The sequence below is a fragment of the Rhinolophus sinicus genome, chromosome 15 (genome assembly GCF_057876585.1).
Source record: "Rhinolophus sinicus isolate RSI-liver-muscle chromosome 15, RSI-T2T, whole genome shotgun sequence".
NCBI classification, from domain to species: Eukaryota; Metazoa; Chordata; class Mammalia; order Chiroptera; family Rhinolophidae; genus Rhinolophus; species Rhinolophus sinicus.
In genome coordinates, this window is record NC_142515.1 from 72,441,130 (window position 1) to 72,465,542 (window position 24,413).

The 24,413-nt window shown below is 56.6% G+C and overlaps 1 protein-coding gene across 6 annotated transcripts; it reads left to right on the forward strand.

The window, feature by feature from the left end:
* Window positions 1-24,371, forward strand: PALM (paralemmin). Of its 6 annotated transcripts, none has more exons than XM_019716024.2 (9): window positions 53-268; window positions 10,971-11,022; window positions 11,410-11,490; window positions 11,665-11,795; window positions 13,784-13,910; window positions 15,205-15,226; window positions 16,402-16,461; window positions 18,853-18,984; window positions 22,390-24,371. In XM_019716024.2, the coding sequence occupies exons 1-9, from the start codon at window positions 264-266 to the stop codon at window positions 22,920-22,922; spliced, it is 1,143 nt and encodes a 380-aa protein (XP_019571583.2). In that variant the 5' UTR covers window positions 53-263; the 3' UTR covers window positions 22,923-24,371. The 6 variants fall into 6 exon arrangements, with proteins under 6 accessions (XP_088648305.1, XP_088648306.1, XP_019571583.2 ...); XM_019716023.3 differs by having other exon boundaries at window positions 128-268; window positions 16,399-16,461; XM_074337368.2 differs by lacking the exon at window positions 53-268 and adding an exon at window positions 395-547 and having other exon boundaries at window positions 16,399-16,461.
* The last annotated feature ends 42 nt before the right edge of the window (window positions 24,372-24,413 follow it).

Sequence of the window (24,413 nt, forward strand, 5' to 3'; positions counted from 1 at the left end):
CGCCGGGAGGTGGGAGGGGACCAGGCGGGGAGGAGAACGGCAGAGAAACGCTGTGGCAGCGGCGGCGACGTGCGCACCCAGCCCACCCCCCGCGCCCGCAGCCCGGACAATAAACAGCCGCGCGCGGAGCAATGCCAGGGCGGGTGCCGTCGCCCCTGCGCCGCGCTGCCCAGGCCCCCAGGCCTTAGCCCGCGGATCCCCAGCACCCCTGACCGCGCCATCCCCCGCCCAGCATCACGGACCCACCCGGACCTCAGCGGGAAATGGAGTGAGTAGGCGCGCTCCAGCCAGGGCCGGGGACTCGGCGGGTTGGGGACCCGAGGGAGGGGCGAGGCCCCTACTACATCCCCCTACCCAGGGTGTCACGGCCCCGCGTGGAGAGGAAGGTGGCGAGGGGCTTCCGGGACCCCCAGCTCAGCTCGGGCGGGACCAGGGCTGGGCCACATCCGCTCTGAGGCCTCACCCCGACCCGACCCCAGCGGCCCACGGCCTCGTAGGAACTCGGGCAGCAGCGGCTGGGGGCAGCCCAGGACACTGGGAAGGGAAGGTCAGTGTCTCCGCCCGCGCCCCGCCCGTGCTCTGCCCGCGCCCGGTGGGCTAGCCCCGGCCCTCCGCCACCTGTGGGCTCCGTAGCGGGCGCCCTGGAGTGATGGAGCGACCCGTCCCACTGCACCGGCCAGGCCTTGAGCTGAGTCCCCCCCCCCCCTCCGCCAGCCTGACCTCGCTGCTCTCTGCTTCCTAGACTCACGCACCGGCCAGCCCTCCCTCCGTCTGGCTGCCCTCCTCAAGGGTCTGGCGTGTTGTAGGGAGCCCCTGCTAAGGCCAGTCCAGCCGCCAGATGTCCCGACTTGCCGCTGGAGGGAGGGGGTTTGTGTCCTGGCTTCCGGTCTGCGATGTGAGAGACCGGAGGTCCAGGTGCTTTCCAACAGGGGAGCTTGGGGCTGATTACCTCCCGGGACAGTGTCCCCAAGATGGGGCCCCAAATGCTGTAGCCAAGAGACCGCTGGCACCTGGTTCGAATGGAGTGGGTGGTCTGGGTCTGTGTCAGGTTCCTGAGGAGCTGCTGGGCAGCCGAGGGTTTTTACAGGCGATGAGTGAGTATGCGTGGTCATTTCAGATACAGGGTCATTCTTCCTGGTGTCAGGGTGGCCCACCCACGCCCTCACTACCACAGGTGGGCGCTGGGAGGTTGTGGGGTGTGTTTGCAAGGGCGGGGAGTGGGAAGTAGGTGTCTGGGGACTGGCAGTGTGCCCAGTGTGTGCAGGGGGCCACAGCTGCCCTGCTCTGGGCCAGGTCCCCACCCGACCAGAGGCCTGAACATAGAGGTCTGGCCAGTCCTGCTCTCCCTGCACTTCCCACTGGGTGTGTTTTCTGAGCAGACAACTTCCCTCCAGGGGTTAACCAGTGAACCACCACACCCTCAGCTGGGTGGGAGCCCCCGCCTCCCACCCGCCCTGGGAAGGCGACACCCAGTGTCCTCTGCTTTTGAAAACCCAGACAAAGGCCTGGCTGCTCCCCACCCGCCCTGGGAGCCCAGCCAGGGGCTCAGGGGAGCCCGAGCCTGGACTTGTCTGCACTATGATCCCCCACTTGTTTATCTGCTCTGCTCCCTGGGCCCAAGGGGAGTCCCTGGACCTCATGACAGCAGGCCCTGGGCAGGGTGTGGCCATGGGGGGGGCTGCCTCAGGGGATGAGGGGTGAAAAGCAAGGAAAACGCCCACCTAGAGTAAAGGAATGGGGAGATATTGTGGTTGGACCCCACTGTTTCCTTTCCCACCACCCATTTCTCAGGGTGGAGACTGAGGGCCAGGACTGCTCCAGGGTCACATAGCACAAGTAGGGTGCCCTGCCCTATGCCTTATGGATTATGGGTCAGATGTGGCACCATGTCCCCCTGTTAGGTGGATCACTGGCTTTTCTGGGTACAGAGGTGGAATGGGACTTGGTGTTACTTGGCCTCAATAGCCATGAGAGAAAGCCTATCCCCAGTGCTTGACTTGGGCTGACGATGGTGGGAAGAGGCTCCATCTGGTGCTGACCCTACTGGAACACCTGTCCCTTGCCCCTCGTCCTTTGCCAAGAGAGCAGAACAGGCAGGTTCCAGGCACAGAGGCAACAGCCACTAGAACGCATCACTCACCTCATCCCGTTTCCAAGGATTCTGTCACCAGAGTCACGGGAAATGGTTGCAGCTTATGGTGGTGCCCAAAAGTTTCTTTTAAAAATAAATGTGAGAATCTGACAAAATTTCATCAATTTAAGGATTAAACTACTTTTCATTAGTTTAAGAATTTAAGGAATTATCAAAAACTAGCAAGTAACTAATCACCAAGGCCATGAGAGAGATGGCTGATGCTGCAAAGGTGGGACAAGGGTGGGGGTGGCAGAACGTGGAGACACTCCTGGGGGGTGGGGCTCAAGAGCTGGGTGCCAAGTTTGCCCTGCAGAGGATTTGTTGTGTAGCCCCCGGGGAGGTGCTGCTCCTCTGGGCACCTCAGGATCTGGCTGGTAAAGTAAGGATATTTTAGCTTGGAGCAGCCATTGTCAGATGTCCAAGTGCTCTCCTGGGTGAGTGCAGTGCGCCCTGGACTGGAGCAGAAGAGGGAACCTGGGACAGGATCTTCCCAGATTCCTTCCCCCCTTAGGCCTGGACATCTTCAAGGAGAAAGTCTCCATTGGTTGCTATCTTTTACACTTGCTCATCTCCCTTTTTAATGAGAGGCACAGCCAGTTAAAAAGCAATAGTATCTAGTGATAATTGAACAACAAGCTTTTATTTTCATTGTATCTATTTATTTTTCAATGTTTTTACTCTGATGTTTGTGGCAGTGGCTTCTGGTTTTCTCAGGCTTGGTAACAATGAAGCGTTTCCTTCTAAAACAAGCATTTGATTTAAACAGTAAGTGAGGTAAAGGGGAAGGAACATTGAGGATTAACACTGGAGGTGATGGCAGGGACATGGGATGGTGGTGAAGTACCAGTGTCATTTGTTTACTTAGCAATCATTTAGTGAGCACTTGCTCTATACCCACATCCTGTTCTGAGTGCTTTGTGTGAATTCGCTGGATCCTTACAGCAGCCCTGGGGAAACTGAGGCACAGAGCGGTGATATGACATGCCTGAAACCACACAGCTGGAAAGGGGTGGGACTGGGATTTCTGGGTGGCCCTCTTAGCTGCCAGGGCAGGAGTTGGACGTGGACATAGGGAGGGGGTCTTTGTACTTTCCTGTGTCCCAGAGGTTGTAGTCTGCGGGGTTCCTCAGTATCCTGGCATCAGCTTTTCAGCCTAGTTGGTGGCCTTGGCTGTGGCCTGGGTCCCTGGGGGCATCTGACCCTGCATCTTCCTCCTAGAGACCTCTTCTGTGAGTGCTAATTCCAGAGTAGGGCATGGAAAGGAGGTGTCCTGACTCCTTATGAGACTTTGGGCAAGTCATTTGCCTTCCCTAGGACTCACTTTTCACATCTGGTGATTGGAGACATGAGCCCACCCAGACCCTTCCTGGGTGGGGTTCAGTTAGAAGAGGGGTGGGTGCTGCACGGTTTTGGATGCTGTAAGCACCACCCATAGCCCCATATGAGGCCCACCCTCAAGGGTCTTAAGATTTTGATGATGGGAAATGGGTTAATGTTCAGGGGAAAAAATCACATCACTTTTTTCAAGTCTGGGACCCTGTTTACATCCATCCTTGCTCCAGGAAGCTTCTCATCTGATCATTTCGGAAACGCTCCCTGCTGACCATCCTAGCCCCCTGCAGGATCAGAGGGATCTGCAGGAGCCCATGGCGGGCCTTCTATGAAGTGTGGGGGAGGGTTTCCTGATCCATTCCTTCAGGGATACTTTCTGTGAAAGATATTTAAACATTTATCCAGGCAGGCAGACCGGAGTACCTGGTGGAAAGACTGGCTTGTGTAAAGGCCCAGAGGGGGAAAAGTGTTGGGAGAAGGGAGTGCTTTGGTTTGTGTTCTTCAGGTTAGATCCTGCTAGGCCTGGAGTCCCCAGCTTGGGGCCATGGGGAGCCATCGATAGCGTCTGAGCAGGGAAGGAGCGAGGGCTGATGTCAGGCACCAGAAATGGGCTCTGGTAGCTGGGGAGGGGCAGCTCAGGGAGGAGCCAGTCAGGGCTGAGCCTGGACAGGGGTTGTGTGGGCAACTCAGGCAGAAATACTGAGCCAGGGGACCAGGGCCCAACATTTGGTTGGGCATAGATCCAACTTCATATTTCGTGGTGTCAGGGCTGCCCACAGGGCCAGGCCAGCCTGGTTAGAAAAGCAGCCCAGTCTCTGGATGCCAGGGAAGCTAGGGGGGCCCTGGCCATGCTGCCAAAGGGACCCTGTGCAGTGTAGGATGGCTGAGTGGAAGTCTTCCTGTCTGAGGAGTATGAAATCAGGCTGGGCTGTCTGTCTCCTGCCTAAGGCTTTCAAGCAGGAGTTCAGGGACTGTCAGAGCCCATCACTGGGACAGTCTGGATTAGGCTGGAAATCGGGAGGGGAGCCCAGAACTTGTGGTGGGCAGACTAGGTAAGCACCAGAGTAAGGGCAGATTGGGTGGAGTCGCTTCCTGGACAGGGCCAGGCTGGGAGTGTAGGGGGCATCAACAGGGGGCCTTGAAGGCCACATGATGGGCAGGTGATTCCCTGGTCTGTTTGTATCTCAATCTTTTGATCAGGGAGTCTCAGGGCAAGGCCTGCAAGATCTTACGATGCACCACAGGGTGGGCGGGACCCCAGCTCTGGCCCCGACCTGGCTCTTGGTGAGAAGGTCAGCATTTCTGCTACATATAATGTATATATTTATTTTTACCAGTGGATTGTGTGGAGATACCACTCATACACCACACAATCCACCCACTTAAACAGTTCAGTGGTTTTTGGTAATTTACAGAGTTGTGCAACCATCACTTCTATCAAATTCCAGAACATTCCATCATGTCCGAAAGAAACCTCATCCTCTTCAGCAGTTCCTCCCCCTATTCCCCACCCCAGCCCCTGACAACTGTGAACCCACGTCCTGTCTGTAGATATGCCTCTTCTGGACATTTCCCATAAGTGGAATCACACACTGTGTGTGTCTGGCTTCTCTCATGAGCACCGTGTGTTCAAGGTCCATCCACGTTGTGGCGAGTGTCAGCGCCTCCCTCCTTCTCACCGCCGAGTGACACTCCTGTGTGTGGACGGTCTGTGTTGTGTTTGTCCATTCATCATTGATGAATATTTGGGTTGTTTTATATATTAATTTGTAAAGTCACTTCCGAGGTAGTTGGAGCTTGTCCCTTGTTCTCTGTTAGATGTGGGGAGCCCAGGTCCTGTTTTAGATAAATGTGACAGTTTCTTTAAAAAGAAAAAAGGAAATGGTCATAGACCACGTGGTCGGTCCATGTGGGTGATAGGAATATGATGAGGGAAGGGCACCTTTAGGTGGGGGCCTCCTCTGAATATTGAAAGACCCTAGTTGACTTGCTGGTCCAGTCCAAAAATCTCAGCATTTACTGCGTACCTGCTGTGTCCTGGGTGTGGAGACATGGTAGGGACAAAAAGAGACAGTTTACTGTCCTTGTGGGGGAAATAAAGAAACAAAATAAGTAAAAGCCCAGGGTGTTGCATGGTGGTGAGAGCTGGCGGGGGTATTTGGGGGTGGAACTGAATTAGAGAAGTCAGAGGAGGCCTAAAGGAGGAGTTGATGTCTGAGGAAAGGCTTGAAGGAATTACTGAGGCCTGTGGGTGGAGGAAGAGCAGGGGACGCAGCCAGTGCAAAGGCTGTGGGGCGGGGACTGGTCTGGGATGTCCGAGTGTGAACAGAGTGAGGGCTGGGCAGGAACCATGGGTCTTTAGGGCTGGTCTCTCAGCTGGATTTGCCTTGCATCCCGCCTCAGGGAATGCCTTTGCCTTCAGTGCCTCCATCCATGTTCCACTGCCCTTCCTGTTTCGAGGGCCCAGGGCAGGGTCCATGTCCTCCCCCTCCCGAGCCCAGGTTAATAGGCAACAGGTTTGCTCCTCTGGGTCTGTGGCCGGTTCTGACCTCAGTCTTCACTATGGGGGTGATGTCTCTCTGCCTTCAACCTTCTAGTAAGCTCGTGCCTCATGGGCTGTTCACCTCAGCAGTGACAGTAGTAGTCCTGGGGGGGTTACCTGATGAGGGCAGGAGACCCTGGAAAGTTTCCTGGAAGAGGGGGGCTATGCATAAGCTGTGCTCGGAGGTGGAGACAGGAAAGGGGAAGGCGAGAAGCTCATGAAGGGCAAGGAGCAAACAGAGGAGGGCTTGAATGGCGACTGAGAGGCTGAGGTTTACTCAGGGCGATGCAGCTGTGGGAGGGGGTTCGGAGCCAGGAAGGTTCTGGGGAGACAAAGGTCCAACAGGGAGCTGGGAACCAGAGGGTGGCATGGGGACTTCCCACCACTACATCTCCTTCCCAGTGGGGGAAAGGGCCCATTGAGCGGCAGGGCTCCCCCTCTCACCACCACCTCCCAGCCCCTCGTGACTCTGTCACCTCCCTTTTCCAGTCCCCCCACCCCCATTGCCAAGGTCGTTGTCAGCTGTTTCCTTTCAATTAGCACAGGAATGTTACAGCGCTGGGCTCTGAGCCTGCCTGAGCAGGGACCCCCTCGTTCTGGCTGGAGTTGCTGGGAAATGGGCTCTGGAAGGACGATCCCCTCACCGGCCTCTTGCCCCGCCTGTCCTGCCCACTGGGTGACCTTGGGCCGGTTGTGTAACCTCTCTGGGCCTTTACAAAATAAATGTCCCACAAAGCTGAGGCCTCTGCTGGGCTCGTTGGGTTTGGGCCTCATTAGCTCATCTCCTGGAGCCGGGATTGTCTCACCCGCTGGGAGTCGACGCCCTCGCCTTGTCCTGGGCCCCGCCCACATCGCAGCGCCAGCCCACAATTTGCTCCAGGCGCCTTAAAAATAATCGCGCAACGACAGGAGCCAGCGAGCCCTGAGGGTAGGCGTCTGGGAGGAGGGTATGTCCCTCCACCAGCAGCTACGAGCTGTGGCCCATTGCACAGTGGAGCCATTGGAGGTTCAGAGACACCAGTGATTCCCCCTGGGTCACACAGCCAATGGTGGCAGCTGCCACGCTACTCTAAATCCTCCTCATGCCGTTTTTTTTTTGCCAAAATTGAGCTTCTCTGCCCAGCGCGTAAGATCTTTTGTGATCTGGCCTCTGCTTCCCTCACAGAGCCCTCGTGAAGTGTCTGAAGCATCCCTCTTCCTGCCAGACCTCAGGGAGACCCTGTGCTCCGTTTGCTGAGTCCGCCTGTCTGGGCGCAGGCGCTAACGTCACCATTTAGCAGCTTGTTCATCCACAGAGAAAACGAGTGTAATTCTCCCCGCCCCCGCCCCCGCCCCCGCCCCCGCCCCGCAGGACTGTCAGGATGGACGCGTAGCAAATGCCGTTTACAGGCTCCCTCCACCCCAGCCTCAGTTTCCCTTCCTGTAAAGTGGGGCTGAGACCCGCCTGGAAGGTGGGGTGCGCCGAGGAAGGTGTTCTTATTTGTCGCTGTTTCACGAGGGTTCTGTGGTCCTATTTTGTTTTATTTTTCGGATTTACGATGCTGAGCATTATCTTGGTTTGACCTACCTCGCACCAGGAGCGGGTCCAGACCCCTCCCCGTTAGAAGCCCCTCCCTGGACGGGCGCCCCTAAACCCAGAAGGGAACCCCCATTCCAACAGCCGGGGCGGGGTAGACCCATTTACCCCTCTGCCTCCCACCCTATCTAGGCAGCCCCTCAAGCCCAGGGCGGGAAGCCCCTGAGCCCCCCCCCAGAGCCGGGCTGGGGGCGGGAGTTGCGTGGCGTCGGCCCCACCCCCGCGTGCTGGGCCTCCGCGTTACCATAGGGACGGCGCAGTTGCCAAGACAACCGCCTCCCCCGGGCACCGCCATCCATTACCGGCGGCGGCGGCGGCGGCCTGGGCGGGGCAGGGCGGCTCCGGCGCCCCTGGGCCTGAGAAGGGGCCTTAAGCAGGTTGCACAGCCTGAGCCTCTTGGGCTGTGACAGAGACGCGGATGGGAAGGATGGAAATTCTCTTGGGTTCGCCTGACCTTCCCCTGCCCTGGTTCGGCCAGCAGGGGCAGGCTGCCCAAGCGAGGACACTGCCCGCCTTGTCTGCAGCCTGGGAAGCTGGCCTTACTGCCGTCTCTGTGTCCCTGTGTCCCTGTGTCTGGCCCGAATGGCCACCTGACCGCCGCTCTGGACACCTGGCATTAGACGGCCAGTCCCTCTGCCCAGTGGGGCTGTCGTGCGGGAGACCCCGCTTGCTGCGCCATTTGTCATGCAGGGAGGCCTGCGGGGTCTCTGCTCCTGCTCCCCATACAAGAACGCAGGATATGGTGAGGCCAAAAAGGAACACCCACGGAGCCATAGATGGGGGAGTCATACCACTATATTCTCTCTGGCGGCACTATACTCTCACTGGAGGCTGGATCCACACTGTCCGCAAACCGCCATCCACGCTTGCCAGCCCAGCCGCCATCTTCTTGCTAGCCCCCATTCTTTCTTTCTCTCTCCTCCTCTCCCTGCTAGCGTAGCCACAGCAGTTATATTAGTGGCCAATGGCTCACTGGTTACAGCTGACAGCCAACTAGCCACAGCTGATAGCCATGCAATCACAGTTGATGGCCATTTACTACCTGAGCCAGCACCTGTCTATGTGAGGCCGAGAGCCTGGAAACTACTTTCTGGGGCTCTGCCCCCACAGGGGCCCTGCGTGCACTGAGCTCTAAGCTACTATATGCCCGCTTGCCTAGCTCTGCCTCCTTCCTGGGTGGAAGGGTCTTTGGAGGCCTACTTAGAGCTGAGAAAAGGGAAGGCGTCTGTGTGGCCCAGAGCTGGGCAGTTGTGGTTTGAATCCGGCTCTGCAACTAACTAGCTGTGTGACTTTGGGCAAGTAACTTGCTGTCGTGCGGGGAGGCCTGCAGGGTCTCTGGTCCCGCTCCCCACATAACGCAGGATATGGTGAGGCCAAAAAGGAACACCCACGGAGCCATAGGTAGGGGAGTCATACCACTACGGTCTCAGTGGAGACTGGGTTCACTGGACGTGCGACCTGCTGTCCCTTTTGTCTGCAACCCACCGACGACTCTCTTTCACTCTCCTCTACTCTCCTCCGTAGCCGCAGCAGTTATATTAGCGGCTAATTGGCTAACTGGCTACAGCTGACGGCCAATCAGCCACAGCTGACGGCCATCTACTACCCGAGCCAGCACTCCTCCACGTGAGGCCGAGAGCCTGTAAACTACTTTCTGGGGCTCTGCCCCCACACTTGCCCTCTCTGGGCTTCAGTTTCCAGCCATGGCAAGAGCACACTGGGTAGAGGGAACAGCAAGTGCAAAGGCCCGGAGGTAGGAATGAGCTTGGTGCAGTCGAGGTACAGCCAGGAAGTCCTGATGTCTGGAACAGAGTGAGGGAGATGGAGAGCAGAGGGGGCAGGGGCAGAGAGGTGAGTGGGGGTTAGGCTATGTGGACCTCAGGGTTTCTCTCAAGGGGCAATGTGAGCCGGGGAGACTTTAGAGGAGGAGAGTGACAGGGTCTGATTCTCGTTTTGAGGTGTTCCCTCTGGTTGTGGGGTGGACAGGGGGCTGTCAGGGGCCAGGGAGGTGGCAGGTAATGGTAGAGGCCTGGGCTGGGATGGGAAATGTGGGGTTTGCAAGAAGTGAGGGGATGGGCCTATGTAGGGAGCACAGGGGTGGCACCCTGCCTGCATCACACAGAGCGATGGGGCAGACCCAGGGCCTAGCTGATCTGGCCCTTCATGAAGGGCCGTGAGCTGGGTAGGTGGGTCAAGCCTTTCTCCACCCAGCCAAACGCGGCCTCCCAAGGCAGGAGAGAAGGAAGCCACAGAGGGTGCAGCTGGCACTGCTGGGCCCTGAGGAGGCACAGAGTTGGCAGGTGTCACCTTCCAGGAAGGGAAGATCTGGGTGGGGTCACCTGGCTGGGGCGTGGGAGCCAGATGACTTCAGAGGTCTCAGTGAGGCCAGGAAACTGAACCTGAGTGGGGCGGGCGGATGGGGCACGGGGGCCCAGGATAGATCCTGGGGAGTGGCCCTTGGGGGGAAAGCGGGGGCGGGGGCTCTGCTGGGGTTGGACTCTCACACTGTGACTTTGGACTTCTGTTTCACACAGGGGGAGGGGGACATAACAGAAGGGTTTAGAACTGGGGTGTCTGCTCCAACTGTACAGATGGGGACGTTGAGGCCCAGAGTGGTGGAGGGTCTTTGGAGGCCACCGGGTGGCTCCGGGCTCTGATACAAGGTCAAGGAGTGTTGGGTGTGGCAGCAGAACCAAAGAATGGTCTGTAATTTCAGACCCTGTGAAGATAAGAGGCTTGCGGGGGGCGGGGGTGGGACGGGGAGGGGGGGGAGAGTTGGGAAGGGGGAGTTGAGCAGTGGAGAGGGAGCACCCCATGCTCAGACCCCCCACAGTGCCCCCAGGAGACTGAGTCTCCTATCCAGTCCTCCCAGAAGGGTTACAGGATCATTCACGATTTGGGGCAGAGTTCAAGACCTGTCTCCCAACCCCCAGGGCTGGAGAATGCCTGGTGGGCAGGAGGGCCAGGAGGAGGCTGTCCTGATCAGCCTCCTAGTCTGGGCAAGGAGGTTATACAGCTCATCGAACACCCTTTTGCCTTTAGAGGCCAATGAACCCCCATGTGCCCTTCACAGCCCAGTCTCAATGTCCTCTCCTCCCCAAACCTTTCCTGAGTCCCTAGACAGAGCCTCACCCTTCCCTTCATCCCTTGGTCCTGCCCTGAGGGGGTGGCAGTAGGGTTTGCGGGGAGAATTAATGAGGTAAGAAGGGTGGATGGAGAGGATGGTGTTGCCTCTGAGGGGGGCAGAGAAGGGTCCCACTGTACAGAAGAGAAACTCGGTCACCCACCCGGAAGATGCAGGGCGGGAATTCGAACCAGATCTGCCGAAAGCAGGGGTGGGGTGGACTCCCTTCCTGCTTGACCCTGTCTGTCCCCACCCCCCTTAGGGTCCTGGTGACAGAAACCACATCCCAGCAGGAGCGGCTACAGGCCATTGCAGTGAGTTCTTCCTGCCCCTCACACGGTGTGGCCAGTGGGAGGACCTGGGGTCTCAGGGGCTCCCCACACTCATCCTGAGGCCCTGCGACTCAGAAGTGCCTGCTGGCACTTTCCCACAAATGAAAACATAGAGAACCCCTCAGTCCTTCGAATGTGAGCTCTTAGACCCCCTATGCAGGTGGTAAAACTGAGGCTGGTGTATAGTAGAACCCTGCCCTTATGCCAAGGCTGGGGGAATGGGCTGGGGAGGCAGGTGGGAAGCCAGTGGGCCAAGTGAGTGCCTTTTACAGTAAAAGCAGGGTCTGTGTAGGTAGAGCCCTGGGTGGGTTTGGTGGGGTCTCCGTGGCCCCCTGCCCAGTCCTGAGCCAGTCTGGTCTGTTTGGTCAGGAGAAGCGGAAGAGGCAGGCGGAGATGGACAGCAAGCGGCGGCAGCTAGAGGATGACCGACGGCAGCTGCAGCACCTGAAGGTACCAAATGGGCAGATCCTAGCCTTGTAGGGGGCGGGGCGGTGGCAGTGCCCAGGGACCCTGAGTCTTGCCGGATACGGGGGTCGGGAGGAGCAGGAAGGCTGAGGTGACCCTGACCTCGACCCTAACCCAGACCCTGACCCTAACTTTGCCCCCAACCCCTGTTGCCCCCAGTCCAAGGCATTGCGGGAACGCTGGCTGCTGGAGGGGACGCCGTCCGCCACCTCAGAGGGGGATGAGGACATGAGAAGACAGATGCAAGAGGATGAGCAGAAGGCCCAGATCCTGGAGGAGTCCATCTCCAGGTGGGTGGGGGACCGCTGGGACCTGCACACAGTCTGAGGTGGGACGGCCCGAGTAGTAGGCCCTGAGGACCCCTAAAGGCTGGGATGGGGGAACTGAGTCAAACCTCACTACTTTAATGGAGACGTGCAGGCATGTGACCAGAGTCCAGGTGACTGAGGGAGGCAACGTAGGCTGTCGGGGGCCATGTGCTGCTCTGCACGACCTCTCCCTTCTCCTGACACCCCAGAAAAGCAGGTGCATGAGGGGTGTGGGGTTAGGGCAAATTTCTGAGTCCCTAAGGATGGGAGTTGCCAGCAGCCACCTCCCTAGGGGCTTCCTGGCTGGCGCGAGCTCTTCCCAGCTCCATTCTAATGGTGACCACAGAGGCATCAGCAGCTGGGCCTGCAGGAAGGAGGGGGCGTGGGCTGGGGAAAGTGACCATCCCCCCAGGGCTGGGACAAAAGGCCTGGAGCTTCCGGGTAGGGTAGGCGGGAGGCCCAGGCTCAGCTCCAGGTCAGCAGGGTCAGGGCAGAGGGAAGTGACGGCCAAAATTCCGAATGTGCACTTGGCCATGTGCACTTGGCCAAGCAGCAGCCTAAGTCCCAAAGCACAACCGGGCCATAGCCCTGAGGCTGGCCCTGCCGTGGGGACCTCGGATCCTGCCCTGATGTGTTTGGTTTGGAAGAAAGTGAGGTGTCTGCCGGGATTTCCATCCCCAGGCTTCAGTTTCCCCACCTGTGAACGAGCAGAAAGGACCTCTGCATCTTAATTCCAACAAACAAGCTGGAGGCTGAGATAGGCCTGTGTGGAGGTGTTGGGTGGCCGGGTGGAGGAGCACATGCTGGGTAGGTCGAAAAGCCTGAGGGAATTACCGGCCACTGGGGGCTGGGTAAAGTGGCTCCTTTACTTACCACCCTCTGGGTGCAGCCCTGGGGGTGGGGGGCTGTCTTGAACTCTACTGTGAGTTTGACACATACTGTCAAACTGCTTTGGGGGGTGTTGGCTTTCTCCCTCTCAGGGTAACCCACTCCTCGGTGGTCCACCACCGTCATTTGCTTACTCAGTGTCCCCTGCCTGGATACCTCCTCCAGGAAGCCCTCCAGATTGACTCTAGCTGTGTCTAGCCTGCTGACTTGGGCTCACTGTGTTGAGGGGCTGCAGACTCACCCTGTCTGTCCCTCAGGTGGGTGATGGCTGGGGCAGGAATTTTTTTTTTTTTTTTTTTTTTTGGGGGGGAATATTGGGGAACAGTGTGTTTCTCCAGGGACTATTAGCTCCAAGTCCAAGTCATTGTCCTTCAATCCAGTTGTGGAGGGTGCAGCTCAGCTCCAAGTCCAGTCGCCATTTTCATTCTTAGTTGCAGGGGGCACAGCCCACCATCTCAAGCAAGAATTTAACTGGCAACCTTTTTGTTGAGAGCTCACGCTCTAACCAACTGAGTCATTCAGTTGCCCCACTGACAGCCCAGCGGCAGCTTATTGTCTTCAATCTAGTTGTGGAGGGCGCAGCTCACTTGCCCATGTGGGAATCGAACCGGCAACCCTGTTGTTCAGAGCTCGCACTTTAACCAACTGAGCCATCTGGCTGTGGGGCAGGATTCAATGCACTGGCTTTGTTGCATGTGGTTTAGGTGTACTATTATCTTTGGATACTTGGAAAGTGACATGGTTTTTCCAGCTTTCCTGGAGAGATAAAGCTTCCTGTTAAAAATAAATGTATTTGAGTGGAAAAACAGAGAGGCAGTTGGAAGCGAATGAAGTCAGCAGTGGCACGGGCCGTGAAGGGACGGGTGGATAGAGCAGCCTGGGTTCAGGTCCTTGATTATGTGCATTCTTCACGCTGGGCCTCAGTTTCCCCAAAGTGAGGGCAAGTAACAAGAATACCTCACCGGGTGTTAGGAAACATCAAAGTTAAGGGGTCCCTGTACATACAGAAAATGCCCAGAATGGTGCCGGCCTCATGGAAGGGCCTGCTGAGGGCTGCCACCTTGGACTCCCTCCTCCCTCAGGCTGGAGAAGGAAATTGAGGTGCTAGAGAAGGCAGACGTGCCCCCAGCCACCACCAAGGAGAACGTGGCAACCCCGAGCCCGGCCAAGGAGGCCCAGAAGGCAGAGATGGTACTGAATTCTCGTCAGGTAAGGAGGTACCCGGGCCCCCACCCCTGCTGTGGCCAGATTTTAGCACCCCTTGCATTCGAATCCCAGCCTGCTACTTCCCAGCCGTATGACCTGGGACATGTGGCTTTGCCTCTCTGGGACTCAGTTTCCCCACTGGTAAGAGCACCTATGTGTTGGGGATGTCTTGAGGGTTAAATGGATCCACAGATGACAAGCACTTTACACAAGATCCGACACAAAGGGAGCTTTCCATGAATGCCAACCACTTGTCATCGTTGTCATTACTTTACTGAGCACTTACGCATGCCTGACCCATGCTGAACACATTCCAGGTACCACCTCATGAGAGCCCTTTCAGGAAGGAACTGTCCCCATTTGATGGAAGACAAAAACTGAGGCCCAGAGAGGTTGAGAGATGGGCTCAAAGCCACACAATAAGGTGTCTTTATTGGCTTAGCTGTTTATTCTAGGGCTTGATGTCTATACCAGGTTTTGTTAAAACCAGACTAGAACGCTGGCTCCTGAGCTCATGGTTGCCACAGTACGTCCATGCGAAACCAGGAGTCTCCCAACCACCTTTGTTGAGTTCAAAACTCAAGGGGCCTGTGGGACACTCCTCCTCTCCTCCTACCCATCCTTGTTATCCCACCCCAGATACCCAAGGGGGCATCTGATTCATGAGAGGGCTGGGCAGGCTTCCCAGAGGAGGTGGGTTTTGAAGGTTGAGGAGGAGTTCTCCAGGCATAGACATGAGATGAGAGGGGGCTTTCAGTGAGGCTGACTGAGCACAGACCATGTGCTGGCATGGGCCGGGCCGATAGCCTCAGGGGAGACAGACACTGGCTGGCTAGGTAACTTGAGGGACTACCACGTGATGGGGGGATCTCCTTTGGATTGCATGGTCAGGGATCTAAGTGGGGAGCCAGCCAAGCAGAAATCCGAGAAAGAGCCTTCTAGGTGGAGGGGCCACACAAAGGCCCTGGGAGAGGAATGTGTTGAGGAGGCCAGGGAAGCTGACCAGAGATGGGGGGTAGGAAGGAGAGGCTGGTGGGCAGGGATCTAGTGACACAGGACCCCGGGCATCATCAAGGAGGATTCTGGGGCACTCAGGAGCCACGGATGCTTCTGAGCAGGGCAGGGACATCTGGCTATCACAGGTTGGGGGGACAGGGAATGGGTCTAGGAGAAGATGCATCTGAGATGAGGTCATGGCTGAGACAGGCCCTCCCCAAGCTCCTTCCCCCACGGGTGGGAACCTGGTCAGTGAGAGGGGGCGCTGGCACCCCTGACCCCTCTCCTTTCTTTCTTTCAGACTCCCGTGGGCACGCCCAAAGGTACGGCTTCTGGAAGGGGCGGTTGGGGCCTCGGCGCCCTCTGGTGGCCAAAGTTGGGATGGCGGGCCGGGGCATGTCTGATGAGGTCTTAGCCCCAAGCCGAGGCTCTGGGTCAGTGCTATTCACGCGGGGGTTGCCTGGGCTTGGCTGACCCGCTATGTCCCACATCCACTTGCTCTGAGCTCCTAGGCAGGTGATGTAGGGCCTCGGTTTTCACATCGGTAAAATAAGGTCTGTGGGGGCGAGAATTCAGAGGGCTGCTTGGGAGAACAAGGTCCCCACCCTGCTGGGGAATCAGGTGCCATTTAAAAGGGCAAGGGTCCAGGAAACAGACCAGAAAAAACCTAAAGTTTGAGCTCTGGGACCCACTTTATGCCCCCCTCCCAATTATTACAGGTATAATATACATATTTGCAAATATTTTGCATGTGTATAGAACATTTAAATATATGTGTTTATGTACAAATATAATAGTTTATTAAATACATCAAGTATATTAAAATTATTTAACATAAGTTCTATTTTTAAAACATATATTAAACTTGTCCACTTCCATATCTAAAGTGTGGGAGGAGAGCCATCAGCCAGGATTGGAGGTGGTGGCCAGAAGTGTCTTTGGCCTGATTTCTTGTATGTTAATTATTCATAAGGAGAGTGTCTCCTTATCTTACTGTGGAATTAAAAATTTATAATTAAAAAAAAATCCACGCAGGCCTCTCAGGGATTTTGTGAAAATCACTTGGGCTGAGGGACAGGAAATAGACTGTGAGCTGATGTGTTTTGTGGGGGAGGGATTCCTTGTGTGTTTGGGGGCCTTTGGGCATGTGGAGGGGTCTGGGTGCATGCGTACACGAGGGGAGGGGCCGGGTATCTGTGTAGGTGTGTCTGTGGGGTGTCTGGGTGTCTGGGGGAGTATCTGGGTGCCTGGGGGGGTTGTCTAAGTGTCTGGGGGGTTGTCCGGATGTGTGGGCAAGTGTCCAGGTGTCTGAGGGTGTCCAGTTATTTGGGGGTGTGTCTGGATGTCGGGGTGTTCAGGTGTCTGTGGGTGTCCAGGTGTCTGGAGGGTGTCTGGGTGTCTGGGGGGTGTCCGGGTGTTTAGGGGTGTCTGGGGGGCTGCATAGTCTTCTCTCCTTTGACCCTCATCTCTCTCTCTCCACTCTTTGCACACCAAGCAGAGAAGCATGTCCCCAACTCCCCCATGACGATGGTCGAAGGCTCCACCATGATGAAGGCAGGTGGGTCAGCCCCCAACCTTGGCTCCCGTGTCCAGCCACTGTCCTGGGCCAAGTGTTGGCCCTGGGGGCCTGGAGGGACCAGAGCAAAGTCAGATGCATATGCACCCTCAATAGGGGCTGTGGTTATGGGGTGGTGGCTGGACCGAGGCCATGGCTCCAAACTGGGGTTGGCCCTGGGCACCCCTCTGCTTTGATGCCTTGGTCACATGCCAGCCTGGCTTCCCCGAGAAGGTGGCCCCCTCGCATGGCTGCTCTAACCCATCACTTCCTCATGGCTTCCATCTCCTTAACCACACCTCTCGCTCCCGGGGCCCGTTAGAGGTGGCGCACACGCTCAAACATGCCCGCACACACCCGCTGCAAATCCCCCTCCTCCACCATCCTCAGGTGCCCCAGGAGAGGGAGTGAGGGCCCTGTCCCTGGAGGTGACCAAGATGGACCTCCGTCATTTCTGTGCTTCTAGGAAGCAGGGAGAGACAGGGTTAGTGCTGCGTGTTTACAATGTCGGGTTCAAAGTCCTGCTGTGCCCCCTGACAACTGGCACCTCAGTCTCCACCTGCAGGAGGGGTGGGATTGCAGTGACCTCACATCTGGGGCTGGCACAGAAGTGAGCCCAAGTGAAGATGAGTCATAACGGATGGCAGAGCCTTCTTGCTGCTGCTGCTGCTGCTGTTAGTGGAGCGAGTTGGGAGGTGAAGACCCTCTGAGGGTCAGGGTGGCCAGGATGTGATGACAGCCGGGAAAGGAGAGGGCTGCAGGGTCCAGGTGAGTTTTGCCCCAGGGAGCAGGAGGCAGAGGGTAGCGTTTCCCAGAGAGGCGGATGCCTTCAGGGCTTCTGTGCCAGTTAGACCAGCTCCTGCCAGCACCAAGATTAGGTGCCTCCACTTGTCCCCTCAGCCAGCAACCTTGTGGAGTGCACGGCCCGCCCAACTGTATATCTGGAGGAAGGGGTGTTAGGCTGTATAGGGAATTGGGGTTAAATAACATTCATTCTTTCAACAAGTGCTTCTTGAGCCCCTGCTGTGTGCCAGGCATGAGGGACACAGCTTGGGGGATGGGGGGCTGATATTCTGATGGGGGTGACAGCCCATACAATTAACTTATGGAGAAAAGGCAGCGCATGTGGAGCTGGAGAGGGGACAATTTTAATGACAAGACTCAGGGGAGAGCAAAGTTAGAAGGTGACATTTAAGCAAGGACCCAAAGGAGGTGAGGGAGCAAGGTATGCAGACATCTGGGGGAAAGGAGGTCCAGGCAGAGGGCACAGCATGTGCAAAGGCCCTGAGGCTGGACCCCGGCTGGAGTGTTGGAGGAAACACACGGAGGCCTGTATTGGTTGGAGCAAAATGAGTGACGGGGAGAGAGAGAGCTGGTGAGGGCAAGGAGGTGACAGGGCAGGTCGTGCACACGGGAGGACTTGGACTTTTACCACGAGGGACGTGGGAGCCATGGAGGGCGGTGGGGCAGAACAGGGACTTGCCGACTCGGTGCTCCGTGGCGCCCTCTGGTGGCTTCGGGGAGGGTAGGCTGTGGGGTTTGAGGGCTAAACCGGACTCAGGTGTTCATGGGCGCACTCTGGTGGCTGTGGGGAGAATAGAGCATGGGCTGCAGAAGTGTTGAGAAGCGCGTGGGTTCCGGATGTTCAGATGGTGGAACCCACAGAATTTGCAGAAGGACAAAGCAGGGGGTGGAAGAGAGAGAGGAGGGAGAACGGAGCTGCCCTGACTGGGCTGGGAAGACTCAGAAGAGGCAGGTGTAGGGCGCAGATTAGGAGGGGCTGTTGGGCGTGGTGATTTGGAGGCTTCTGTGGGACCCCAAGGGGAAGGTAGAGAAGGCGGTGTGATACTGGAATTCAGGGTGAGGTCCCGTGTGGTTTTGTGGTAATGATTTCTACAGAGCGGGGGTGAGATGCTGGGTATCAAATTGTGGTGGCCCTAATGATAATGACATTCACTTATTTCAAGAGGGAGTTATCCATTCTTCATAGAGAAGTAGATGAGGACAAGTTCGATGGGCAACTGAAAAGAGGCATGAAGAACAGATAACGCGGGGGTCCAGGACTGCCTGGCCTGCTGCCTCAAGTTCCAGTTGTGGCTGTGACCGTGGGCAAGGCAGCCCTTTCTGCACACTAGCTCCTCTGAGCAAACGGGAGAGTTCGAGGTTTTCCAGACCGGGTGGGAAAGGCAAGGAAGGGCCTAGGGTGGAGCAGAGGCGTCCAGACCTCCTGCCAGGGCACTGGGGGGCCACGGAAGGAGGTTGAGCTGGGGAGGGACGCACCTGGGACGTCCCCGCTGCTTGGTTCTGCGCCCGGCTCCTCTCCCTGGCTTGGCTGCAGCCCGGAGGGGGGCACCTGGGTGGCGGCCGCGGCGTAACCCGTGCCTCTCGTGCTAGCCATGTACTCGGTCGAGATCACAGTGGAGAAGGACAAGGTGACCGGGGAGACGCGGGTGCTGTCCAGCACGACCGTGCTCCCTCGGGAGCCGCTCCCTCAGGGCGTCAAAGTCTACGAGGACGAGATCAAAGGTACGCAACCCTCACCCCACCCCGATGCCCCTCTCACAGCCTGAGCCAGAGCCTGACCCCCATCCGACTTCACAGCGTTGCTTCAGGGCCAGGCTCTCATTGCCCTCAGCCCATTGTTGCTTAGAGCTTGACCCGCGGCCCCGGCCTTCCTCCACCCCAGGGACCTGCCTTGAAGGCTGGTTGAGTGCCAGATGCCGGGCTGGGCTCTGGAAATTGAATCCCTGTTAGGACTGCCCCTCCAGCAAGCCCAGCTCTTTAGTCCCCAGCTCACAAACAACTCGTTGGAATAATTACTGCTGTGGTAGAGGCTACAAAAATCCCATAGAGTAGATGGGGCCATGAGTGAGTCTAGCAGGATGGGAACAGGGCTAGGAGGGCTCCTCGGGGGAAGTGAGTAGGAGCTCATTGGATGTATAGCAGGCCATGGGGGAACACTGCATATGGCAGAGGCTACAACATGTGCAAAGGCCCTGAGGTGGGATGGAGTTTGCTGGGCTGGAGGAACCAAGAGGAGCCTGAGGGGGCTGGTACAGAGTGGACGAAGGGGAAGGGAGAAGGCTTGGGAGTGGTAAGCAGGGGCATGACAATGATGACAATGAGATCTGGTTTGGTTTTTAGGGTTCCTTCTGGAGGCTGGGAGGGGAACAGGCTGTGGGAGGCACCTACAAGGGAGCCTGGAACGGGGAGAAGCAGGGGCTCCTGGGGCAAAAACACATCTCTCTCTCAATATATTTCAGATACTATCACATTCACTCTTTTTTTAATAAGGAAAACTTATTTAAACTGTGCAATTTATCAGTATTTACAGAGCAGTTTCATAAACATCTTGGCATTTAAACTTTTGTTCATTTTTGGCATGACTTGTAGGATATACATAAAGATGCTGGGGAGGGGGAAATTCTAGGCAATATTTACTGTGATGCTAGTAAAAGAAAACAAACCCATGTTAGTGAACAAAATATGTTTTAAGAAGATATTAAAAAGGTACATTCAAAATCAAGGTAAACATTTGCTCTCTTCATGGAATGGAGTTCACAGAACCAATCTCCTGAGTCAAATCTTAGATGAGCATAGCTCAGCTCTGGAGTCCATTAGTGAGTCCAAAGACACTGCCCTTCTAAGAAGATTGTGCATGGAGTGCCCAGCGCACAATTCAGTGAGTTTGGGTATGTTCACCACATGGTACACCATCACTATCTAATTCCAGAAAGTTTTCATTTCCCAAATAGAAACCTGTCAGTCCCCCTCCCCACTATGGCAACCACTAACCCACTTCCTGTCAGTGGACGTGCCTGTTCTGGACATTTCCCATAAGTGGAATCACACACTGTGTGGCCTTGTGTGTCTGGCTTCCCTCACTGAGCACCGTGTGTTCAAGGTCCATCCATGTTCATATTTTATGGCTGAATAATATTCCATTGTTTGGATGGGCTACATTGTGTTTATCCAGCCATCTGTTGATGGACATTTAGGTTGTTCTCACCTTCTGGTTTTATAAGTTTGTGTGGGCATATGTTTTCACTTCTGTTGGGCAGATAGCTGGAAGTGGAATTGCTGAGTCATTTGGGGACTCTGAGTTTAACCTTCTGAGGAGCTGCGGGGCATTTTTTGCAGTGGCTGAACGATGTTACTTTCCCACCAGCAGTGCATGAGCGTTCCAATTTCTCCACATCCTTGACAACACTTGTTACTGTTCACTTTTTAATTATTATTATAGCCATCCTATTGGGTGTGAAGTGACATCTCACTGTGGTTTTGATTCCCAAAGCCTCATGTTCTTAGCTGTTGTCTGGGCCTCTGGGATGTCTAGAATGTTATTATGGGGTCCTGTCACAGTCCATCTCTGCTGTGGTTTGGGGCACAGACCCAGGTGGGGTCCCAACTCCAGCTCTCATCAGCTGCGTGGTCCTGGGCAAGTCTGAGCTGCCTTGTCTCCTTAGCAAAAATGACTGCACAGGGATGAGGGGCAAAGGAGATTCCTGTGCTCACAGAATGTCCTCCCTCTGGCCACTCTCATCAGCCTGGCCCAGCCCCTGGGTGTCAGGACCCGTCAGACTGGACTCTGGTTGCTTAGCAATGGGAAGGTGATCTGTTTCCATGGCGGCCAAGGACTCAGATTCAGATCTTGGGGCAGTGGCCAGTGGGAAATACTCAGCTTGACTCTGAGTCACCCAGGCACACCCACCCTCTGGGCCTCCAGCCCAAAGTCACTGCGAGACCTTGAAGCATGGACACCCTCCCTGGGGATTTGGAAACTGAAAGTTGAGAGCACTTTCCTTCTGGCCAGAGGTCAGGAAATGGAACCCTGACCCTTGGCCCAGGTGGAGGCGAGTCCTTGGGCCCCGGTGGGTCCCTCCCTTCTCCCTGAACAGCCAGGCAGCTGTGCTTCTTGGAGTTTCAGGCTGTGATCTGAGACTAGCATCACACATTGGCCAGGACTCTGCCCAGTGCTGAAATCCTGTCCTTCAAAACTGCAACACAGCTCAGAAAGTGACAGAGCAAAAAAGTTGGAGAGATTTGGAAAATGCGTTTAACGAGATTGATTTCAGGGGGTTGGGGGGAAAAAGACTGACTGCACTTATAAAACTCTGACTCATGGAGAATGAACATTCTTGTCAGATACAGGTAGAGCACTTTCAGAAAGTGGCCATGTCCGGAGCTACAGAGGTGGTTATAAGGACCGTTGCAATCTTTATATCTTGTGCTCCGTGTTCTCAGACCAGTCCCTCACTCCCCAGAATTTAAAACATTCTCTAAATAAATCTTGGCTAAGAGAAGCAATCAGTCAAAATAGGAATTATAAGATATTTACACTTGGAAGAGAATATGGTAATCTAATCCATGGGCTGCAGCTAAAGCTGAACTCAGAGGAGAAAGTGTAGCCTTTGGGGCATTTACAAGAAAACAAGAAAGAATGGGCAAATGAATTAAATTTAATTCGGGATGAATCACATAAACCCTGAGGAAGGGAGAAATCAGGATGCCTGCAACTCCTCAGGTCAGGGAAACAGGCCTGGCCCGCCCCAGCCAGCTGTCTGACCTAGAGCTAATTACTTCATTCTCTCAACTTCGTTTTCACCCTCTTTTCAAAGGAGGGAAAAACAAAAAACACAGCTACTTTGCAAAGTTCAGATGCTTCAAAATACAAGACAATAACATCCCAATTCATTGAATTCCAGTCTGTCTTTGTAACAAGTGCTTTTGTGCCCATAAGTTTTCCTCTGTGCGCCAGTTTGGCTGTGTCCACAGATCCCAATACGGAGCTTACATTGTCCGTCTCATTTAATTTATGATTTTCTCTTTAGCCTGTAGGGTCGCTTGCAGACCTGTCAGGCCTTCCCTCGGGCCTCATTCTCTTCCCCCTACCAGTGGTCCACGGTCTCACTCTTTCTCTCCCCCCACCAGTGGTCCACGCTGTGGACGGCGCTGCGGTGAATGGGATCCAGCCCCTGAGTTCCTCCGAGGTGGACGAACTCATCCACAAGGCGGACGAGATCACGCTGAGCGAGGCAGGGCCCCTGGCCAGGGCAGCGGAGACCCGGGGGGTGTCCGAGGAGGCCGTGCGGACCACCACGCCCTCCCGGCGGGAGATCACCGGGGTGCAGACACAGCCAGGTGAGGCCACGTCAGGCCTGCCGGGCGTCCATCCTGGCCAGGAGCCCCCGGTCACCATGATCTTCATGGGCTACCAGAATGTGGAGGACGAGGCAGAGACCCAGAAGGTGCTGGGGCTGCAGGACACCATCACCGCGGAGCTGGTGGTCATCGAGGACGCGGCTGAGCCGAAGGCGGATGCCCCGCCCAACGGCAGCGCGGCTGAGCCCCCTGCCACTTCAGGCTCCAGGGAAGAGAACCAGGTGGGGCCTGAGGCCCCCGCCAGCGACACCCAGGACCTCGACATGAAGAAGCAGCGCTGTAAATGCTGCTCGGTCATGTGATACGCCTGCCCCAGTCCCAGGCCCCGCCCTTCACGCCACAGACACCCGCAGCCCGGCAGCGCCTGACCTCCCTCCACCCACGATCACGGGCCCCAGGACACGCTGTGTTGTCACATCTTCCTTCTGAGTTTTCTTTCACTGGAAAGAGAGGGACAGGGGTCCCCCACCCGTCACCCCCTCACCATACCCTAAACCACTGAGCCATGCACCTGGTAGGAGAGAGACACTTTTCCCAAGAGGAGGCCCACCCGCCGTGTCCCGGCAGCTCCACAGATAGGCTCTCCCCACAGTGGTCCCGGCTGATGGAACCCGGGGCCTCTGTCCAGCCCCAGGCCAGCCCGCCACCTTTGGGCCTCCTGCCCGTGCCTTCCTGCCACCTGCAATGAGGTCCCCAAGGGGACATCCTGCCATAGAAGGCCTGAGGAGCCGAGGGGTCCTGGGGGCCTACTCTCCCTGCTCAGCCCCTGGAAGTGGGGTTCCTCAGCCAAGGCTCTGGCAGCCGGATCTCAGGCAGTTGGGGTGAGGCTGTGCCTCATTGGGTAGCTTTGGACAGAGACCTGGCTCTAGGGCTTGGAGTGGAGACTAGGCCCCTCTGGACACCCCCAGCCTGATGTGCCCCCCTCTATGCTCTTTGTGGGCGCAGTCAGTGGATTATGGAGCCTGGGAAGAGGGAGCCCTGGGGGCACAACCCCAGCCAGGAGGGTTCCATGCCCACTGCGCTGTTTTCTGGACGGCTCAGGGGAGGGTCTTCAAGTTGCCCCTGCACGAGGTGGGGCCATGTAAACCTCTTCTCATCCTGAGCTCCCACCCCCACAGGGCCCTCCTTCCTGGTGCTAATTTGGTGATTCTGGGGGGGGCTGCCCTTGCATCTCCTCTGACCAGCTTGGGCCAGGATCCTGTTTCCACACCCCCACACACTTCAAACCCTAGAGATCGGCCACTGCCAGCTCTCCTGGGCTGCTGAGGGGGCAGGCCTGGAGCAGGGAGCTTTCCTAAGTTGCAGCAGGAGACACTCACTGGCCTCCCAGCCCCATGGGAGCCTACCCTCTGTCTCCCTGGAAGGGGTGAAGGGCTCCCCTCCTGGGATGTGTACACATGTCTCCCAGGTCGCAGGCGCATTCATGCCCACACTCACAGACTCTCCTGTGCGAGCTGTGGGACCACCAGGCCCCCCACCTGGTGACTAGGCCCAGACTGCCCCCACCTCAGCACGGGGGGTGCAGGGGCTGCCTCCAGGGCCCAGGCCCATCTCAGCTCTGCCCCTTGGTGGTGGGAGAGGTCCTCTCTGAAGTGGCCCCGAGCAGCGGTGTGGACCCCTTCCCTCCAGTCACTGAGTCCTCGAGCTGCAAGCCTCCGCTGAAGTGCCCTTGCTGCCCTTCTGCTTTTGATGTGTGACAGGCCCTGTGTTCTTGACTTTCCCAGAGAAGCGAATAAACCGTGTGAACAGCCCCGGGTCCTGCAGTTCTTGGATTTCCCTGGGTGGGAGGGTGT